This window comes from Oncorhynchus mykiss, chromosome 22 (assembly GCF_057628025.1).
Source record: "Oncorhynchus mykiss isolate SJ-2025 chromosome 22, ASM5762802v1, whole genome shotgun sequence".
In the NCBI taxonomy this organism is placed as follows: domain Eukaryota; kingdom Metazoa; phylum Chordata; class Actinopteri; order Salmoniformes; family Salmonidae; genus Oncorhynchus; species Oncorhynchus mykiss.
In genome coordinates, this window is record NC_143043.1 from 11,156,093 (window position 1) to 11,164,111 (window position 8,019).

Genomic DNA, 8,019 nt, shown 5'->3' on the forward strand with positions numbered 1-8,019 from the left:
ACCAGAATAAGACCCTCGATATTTATTGGAAAGGAGCATCAAGCTCATCACGTGCACTATCACCAGCCTGTGAAGTTAATCGTAACTTATTTCATCTGTAGCCTAATAAACTGCATGGTTTCCCGAGTTGTAGTGGCGGACCACACAACATATCTTGTGACTCCATGTTACTTCAATACAGTTGAAGTCGGAAGTTTACATACACTTAGGTTGGAGTCATTAAAACTTGTTTTTCAACCACTCCACAAATTTCTTGTTAACAAACTATAGTTTTGGCAAGTCGGTTAGGACATCTACTTTGTGCATGACAAGTCATTTTTCCAACAATTGTTTACAGACAGCTTATTTCACTTATAATTCACTGTATCACAATTCCAGTGGGTCAGAAGTTTACATACACTAAGTTGACTGTGCCTTTAAACAGTTTGGAAAATTCCCAAAAAGTCATAGCTTTAGAAGCTTAGGCTAATTGACATCATTTGAGTCAATTGGAGGTGTACCTGTGGATGTATTTCAAGGCCTACCTTCAAACTCAGTGTCAAGGTATAGCTAGCCATTACAAAGCCCTTACCTCAATCCTAAAGAACATTTGTGGGCAGAACTGAAAAAGTGTGTGCGAGCAAGGAGGCCTACAAACCTGACTCAGTTACACCAGCTCTGAAAGGAGGAATGGCCCAAAATGTATTGTGGGAAGCTTGTGGAAGACTATCCGAAACATTTGACCCAAGTTAAACAATTTAAAGGCAATGCTACCAAATACTAATTGAGTGTATATAAACTTCTGACCCACTGGGAATGTGATGAAAGAAATAAAAGCTGAAATAAATCATTCTCTCTACTATTATTCTGACATTTTACATTCTTAAAATAAAGTGGTGATCCTAACTGGCCTAAGACATGAAATGTTTACTAGGATTAAATGTCAGGAAGTGTGAAAAACGGACTTTAAATGTATATGATTATTATATCAATATTTGCACATAAAGGAGTTTCCACTGCCATTGCTCGCAATAATTAATTTTACCGACACAAAAAGATCCCACCATGTCGAGCAAACAAATTATCTGTCGGCTTTTATAAAATGGATGCCTTACTGTCCCAATCATATTCTTACTACAGTACTAAATGCATGGTGTGTATTTAATACCTCTCCTCAATGGAGCAGAATTATTCACAAGAAACCGTACCCCCCCCCCCCCCCCATCTCTTTTGAAAATGAGATGTCTCTCTGAAGAGGTCCACTTGGGATGTGTTTCTTCACAAGGGGCTCACTGAAGTATTGACATTTTCATTTCTGCTTACGCCCTGACGAATTCATCATTAGTGTTGAGAGCCTTGTCGTGCAGCCAGCAACCTCTGCCTCTCTACACCCAGAGTGTTGGGGGGTTAATATGACCTTTTATGTCAATGGTTATTATAGACAGAGATGCAGAAGATGTAACTTGAGTGAGTCACATGTAGTTACTAACTCAAGTAACAAGATGTGTATCTCTACTGTTTGTGGGATCTGTAGTCTTATTCATCTATGTGTTTGTGTTCCAGAGTGGACGTTTGTGGGATCTGTAGTCCTGGGCAGTATCTTGTTCCTTTTGTTGATGGGGATCTGCTGGTGTCAGTGCTGCCCTCACTCCTGCTGCTGCTACCTCCGCTGCTGCTGCTGCCCCGACACCTGCTGCTGCCCACGTCACCGTGAGTAACACAAACACGCCCACAAACACATAACTACAAACACACACAGTCTTACATTCACTTGCTTACCTTTTAAAAAGTTTAGGATTTTAATATTGTTTGTCATTGTTTTCCAGTCTATGAGGCAGGGAAGATGGCAAAGAGTGGCCAGCCCCCCCAGATTGCTGTGTACCCCCCCTACTATATCCCTGGGGTCCCCACCATGGTCCCCTTTGCCCCTCCGTCCCTCGCGGACCCTAAGATGCTCTCCTTCCCCTCAGTGGAGAATAACTTAGCTGGGGGTGAGTGATCCGACCCACACCTGCGCTCGTCCTTTCAGTCTGCAGGACCTGGATAAGCCATTCTGCATTGTGGGAAATGTAGTTTAACACAAACACGCCCACAAACACATAACTACATGATACAGCATGATATATCACAGTAACATTAACTACCATTTGTAGAGGGTCACATGAGTTAACTAACCCTCTTCTTATGTCACTCTTCATTTTCTGTCTCTAAACTGGGTGGAGTTGTCTATGACCAGACGTGTGTGTGGGTGGGTGACTGGGTGTGTGTGCATGGGTGCATTCATACGCTCATGTGGGGGTGTGTGTTTTTATGTGTTTTTTTTGTGTAATTGGGTTTTTACTGTGCCCATAGTGGCTTTTATCCTTGATATAAGTGTGTGCGGGTGTGTGCGTCTGTGTCTACAGTACGCAGTGGCTATCGCCTCCAGCCCAGTCACAGTCAGAACTCTATGAAGGTTCTGTACTACGTGGAGAAGGAGCTGGGACAGTTTCCCTCTGCCAAGATGGCTCCTCCACAATGTAAGCCTGTATGGAGTCAGTAGTTTCTCTATAATCGCCACACGTACATGTCTGTGTATTTGTCTCGGTCTGTGTTTAATGTGTGTGTTTGTATGTAAGTGTCTTGGTTAGTGCTTGTGTAAAGGTTTGTGTCCTCTTCATCAGAAACCCTCCGTTACATTCTCCATTAACTATTGATTTCGCCATTAATAACAAACTAACCCTAAATACACTGAATGTCATTAATTCCATCTACTGAGAGAATCCATTTGTGTTGAATCAGTCAAATGTTGTTTGGTAACCATTTTAAGGACTACTTATAAACCATTATTAAATGATTTATCATCCATTTGTAAACTTATCAACATTAGTAAGTACAGCACATCTTTTGGACGATGTTATCTGTATTATCATAATGTTTATAAGAAGGTTTTTAAGTAGATAATCAAATAGTAATACCATCAGTATGCACAGACCATTGGGGTGGGATGATGTCACTCAAACACATTTGACCATGGATGGCGATTTGACTCTAGATGAAAGACATCAGTGCTCTGTATTGATTGGACTGTTGCATTTTAATCTGATACTATTAGATGGCATGGTTCTCTATTTCACATGAAAGTTCATTTCCATACCAGTAGTGTAAGAAGGTTTAGTAATTGTTTGTGAACACACATGTATTTATGAATTGCCGTGGAAAGCATCTTGTCATTGGGATTTCCAATAAGGCGGAGGAAGACAGCCCTTTTTGGCTGGTGTGTTCCATGGAACGCATACCCATTCTATGTATTCTGTTTCTATGGGTGGCATGTTGTAATTTCATAATTGGCTCAGATTCCTTCTATAATGTCTCTCCCAAGATGTAAACTAAGAGCAACATACCATGAGAGCCATCAGCAAAAGCATTTGCTTTGACAATTGGCAGTCTGTATTTACACTATGTCTATCAGATGTTATTTGCATTAGTTTTGGTGAAATTTGATGATGTGTCTGTGACTCGATTAGAAGTCTTGATGCATAGTGATGATGGTGGTGTACTGTCGATGCCGTAGATTAGTTCAGATTCAAAATACTATTGTAAAAACTTTTCTTGAAATCAGTAAAAGTCTCTATAGTGATGTGTTGTCCCAGCAGCCAGTAGCCTGTCAGAGCTCAGCTCTCTGCATGAGGGAGGGGACACGGATTTCCGGCAAACCTATCGGACAGTCCAGATGAATGCTCTCCCGCCCATCGCCGACCTAGATGACCAATCAGAACTCATGGCAGCTCCCGTGCACAACAGTCGTCGACCCAGGCATTACCGTGGCAACGACACGGATGATGAACAAAACAGCAGGTACCACTGAGTGTGACTGTAACTCTATGACTGTGTGAGGACTGTCTCTACAGTACTCAAGATACGTTGTGTGTGTGTGTGTGAGAGAAAGAGAAGAGGATGTTGTATATGTATTGTATATTGTATTCCTGATTATCTTGTATTTAGTGTAGGACTAAAATTTTAGTTAGCACTGTGCATCTGTTATGTACTCTGATCCCCTGTCTTCCCTGTGTTTCAGGTGGAACCCTCGCTCTGTGCACCTGGAGAGGAAGACATTGGGCACCAGGGGGCGTACCGGCTCTCTGGATGAGTTGGAGGAGTTTTCTATGTCCTACGGCCCCCGTGTCTGGAGGGGCGAGCCCCGAGACCAGGACACGGACCACGACCTGGCACTACGGGTGCGAGAGCACTACCCTCCCTACTGGGACCACAGACCCCCTCGCCGTTTTCATGGAGACCGGGACAACAACAGGCACCACCGCAGCCCCCCTCCCTCGCCGCAGAAGAAGAGGAGGGACACGTGGGATGGCGATCGCGATCGCCCCCACCAGCACACCCATGGGGAGAGGGGTTACGATTACACTTTTCTCAATGACCTATTGGAGCATAAGGCGAGGGGGAGGGCAGGGGAGAGGGGCGAGAGAGGAAAGGGGCGGGCTGACGAGGATAGTGACACTCCTTCCAAGGCCAGTTCGAAGGGCAAGGGCAGTGATGGTTTCTACAGACAGTTGTCTAGCAACCGGCCCGAGGATGAGGACTCTTTACCTCCGTACTCAGAGCAGAAGGTGGAAAGGTATCAGACGATCAACCCAACCGCTGAACGTAACCGCACGGTCGAACCGCCCTCAGAGCGGTACCGGTCCACTGACCCGTCCATGCAACCGTTCTCCTACACCCGTCCCCCTAAAGTACTAGCACACACCGTACAGGGGTACCGAGAGGATAGGGACAAGAACCGAAATATGGTGAGTTACCTGTAGAAGGATCAAGTTGAAGAACCCCCCCTCTCAGGTTGTCACAGATAGAAGAGCTCAGACGTAGCAAGCCTAGCAACTCTAACAGTCTGTATACCCATCCCAGTGTCTTAGTATTACACCAACTGGCCATGGTTAGCGTCTTTATTTTATATCAGTGGGTGTTGTACATAATTTTCTTAAAAGTATTTCATGTTGATTGATTGTTATGTGAAAAAAAGAGTCAAAGCACTATTTTGATGTCATTTTGATCTATTTTGTAAATAATGTAATGTTTAATGCTTTATTTTAGAGAAAAAAGGTCAAATCTTAATGCCAACAAGAATGTATGTTACTGTGTGTGATTGTATCGTTCTTGTGGAACTCAGACATTACTAACAAACCATGACCTGCATGATTGGTGTGGATCCCCTCACTGACCAGGCCTGACTAATCGAGCATGAGCAACATGATTGCAGGGTATCTAACGTGTGGCTCTTGGTGTATTTCTTTAACAGACCCCTGCTCTGAGCAGAGACTCTCTCGTAGTTTGATACACCAGAGAGAACCCAAGCCCGTGCCTGCAGAGCACTGCACTGCCAATATTGAGAATCACACGTCACTCACTTAAAACATCATGCATCACTTAAAATATCATGCATCATCTTGGTTAGAGACTAACTGCACATCAGGCATCAACCACATGGAGAGAGGCGTACCCAATAGAAGGCTTCTTTCCACAGAAGGAGTGGAAGGCACCTTGCAGGGATCATGAAAAGACAATGGAATGTGCATTGTTTATGCATGAATTGAGGAACATTTGGAAAATATTATTGTATGTGTGTTTAGCGTGCACGCATATATACCGTTTAAATGGGTATGTATGGGTGCAGCGTGTGTGTATGTGCACCGTTTGCCCATATTCAGGTTAATCTGTCATCACAAACCAAGCATTCTACAGAGCAGTCCCCCTCTCTCACCTACACAACATGGTTACAGTTCCCATAAAGTTACCCTGACAACAATGATGCAATTAGGGGTATTTGTATGTATCGATGGGTATTATTAGGTGTGGGGGAGAGTTGGGACGAGGGGTTAGAAAAAAGGTAGGTAAAGAAGTAATCAAAAAAACTTAATAGGATCATTATGTGTGTAAAAGTGCTGGATTGTTTCAGAAATGATCTATATTCACCAATTGGTCATTATAATTATACCTCCAATACCCCATGCCAACAATGTTATCATGCTATAGGAAACACAAAATAGATGTCAATTGGGCCTATGAAATGGCAACTCAGGTTCACCTGTCTTCATTGTGTGTATGTGTGTGTCATATACTGTACCTACTGAGCTTGAATTTGTATTACAGATTTGCAACTGAACTGTAATGCTATTCTGTATTAGCCCACAGTATTGAACTGTGGTTTGAAACTGCCATTCAGCCAGAGCAGACGTTTGTATTTCACTTGTTTGATATTGATGATTTTGATAAACACCTGTTGCCTATCTTAGATTGTGCCAATGTGTGTGATTATTACATCATGTTCTGTGTGTGTACATTGGATATGGAGTGTGTGTATCTTATCGCTTATCTATGTTAACTGCTTAATACACACACAGCGCTTGCTAACAACTTTCTTCACACACACACAAGCACAACAGATTCACAACTCTTAACACCCTTCTCTGACAATGACCATTCATTTTCACACATACACAGGTGAAACAACGAACAATTTATACCATATCTCTTATTCCCCAAGACACATACTGTATCTGTGGTTGAAATACAGTGAGCTCCAAAAGTATTGGGACAGTGACATTTTTCTTTGTTTTTTGCTCTGTACTTCAGCAATTTGGATTTGAAAAGAGACTGTGACTGAGGTTAAAATGCAGACTGGCAGTTTTAATTTGAGGGCATTTTGATTCATATGGTGTGAACTGTTTAGAAATTATAGCACTTTTTGTACATGGTCCTCCCCCCCCCCCCCCCCCCCATTTTAGGGGACAAGAAGTATTGGGACAAATTCACTTGTGTGTTTAAAGTAGTTAAGTTTAGTATTTGGTCCCATATTCAAAGCACGCAATGACTACATCAAGCTTGTGACTCTACACATTTGTTGGATGCATTTGCTTGTTTATTTGGGTTTTTTCTCAAATTATTTTGTGCCCAATAGAAATTAATGGTAAATGTTGGAGTCACTTTCATTTGAAATAAGAATAGAATATGTTCCTAAACACTTCTACATTAATGTGGACACTACCATTATTTATTGTCCTGAATGAATTGTGAATAATGATGAAAGTTAGATGCACAAATACCACCAAGACATGCTAACTCCCCACCATTACAATAACAGGTGAGATTAACATTTTTGGGCGGCTATGATATCTGTGGGTCTGTACTTTTCTCACTCATCATTATTCACAATATATTCAGGATAATAATAATAATAATAATAATCTGATAATAATAGATAGGAATATGGGACCAAATACTAAACTTTTGACTACTTTAATTAATAGACATAAGTACATTTGTTCCATTACTTTTGGTCCCCTAAAATATGGGGATCATGTACAAAAAGCTCAGTAATTTCTAAACAGTTTACCTGAAAATACCCTCAAATTAAAGCTGCCAGTCTGCACTTTAACCTAATAGTCATTGTATCATTTCAAATCCAAAATGCTGGAGTACAGAGCCAAATCAACAACCAAAAATGTAACTGTCTCAATACTTTGGAGCTCACTGTATCTGTCCCTTCTGAATGTGGGACAACACTGAACATTGATCAATATGCTGACCATGACAAGGGGAAATGGAGTGTAGCAGGAAATATGACAGGATTCTAGATTCCACAAGTCAGACCAAGATGCATCCTTTCCAGGATGACATCACAATACCAGGAAGGAAGCTTTCGCTTCACTATCTGGTCTTCACAGATTCAGAATCCCTCTTCAATGTAAAATTGAGTGCTCTGCATTTATAAAACATTTTTCACAAGGTCTCAAAGTGCTTTACTTTGAGTCCAGAAGAGCTCTTGAGAGTGGAACTAAAGTTGGCATGTTGTTGTGTTGAGTGAATTGCTTACATGTTGGAAAACTATTAACACAAAAGCACTCCCATCCTTGTTTAACGTTACCATCCTTCAATGCTGTGGCTTGGCCAAACTTCATAGAGTGACTGTCTACCCGTATGAATAGAGCCTTACAAATAATACCACCCACCAACAACCTTCCTTCCTTCCTTTCAGAGCAACATAACCGT

General features: G+C 41.9%; 1 protein-coding gene across 12 annotated transcripts in view; it reads left to right on the top strand.

Annotated features, from left to right (window-relative positions):
• The window catches only part of LOC110501337 (immunoglobulin-like domain-containing receptor 2), a 30,899-nt gene extending 24,637 nt beyond the window's left edge, over positions 1-6,262 (top strand). For 6 of the 12 annotated variants that reach the window (XM_036958641.2, XM_036958643.2, XM_036958642.2 and 3 more), the window contains 6 exons: positions 1,543-1,689; positions 1,806-1,970; positions 2,385-2,498; positions 3,615-3,816; positions 4,037-4,763; positions 5,270-6,262. In XM_036958641.2, the coding sequence (XP_036814536.2) occupies positions 1,543-1,689; positions 1,806-1,970; positions 2,385-2,498; positions 3,615-3,816; positions 4,037-4,763; positions 5,270-5,305 (1,391 nt within the window). In that variant the 3' untranslated portion in view covers positions 5,306-6,262. The remainder of the gene's footprint in view (positions 1-1,542; positions 1,690-1,805; positions 1,971-2,384; positions 2,499-3,614; positions 3,817-4,036; positions 4,764-5,269) is intronic. The other 6 variants (XM_090215408.1, XM_036958646.2, XM_090215405.1 and 3 more) reach the window with 1 other exon arrangement.
• Positions 6,263-8,019: the final 1,757 nt, after the last annotated feature.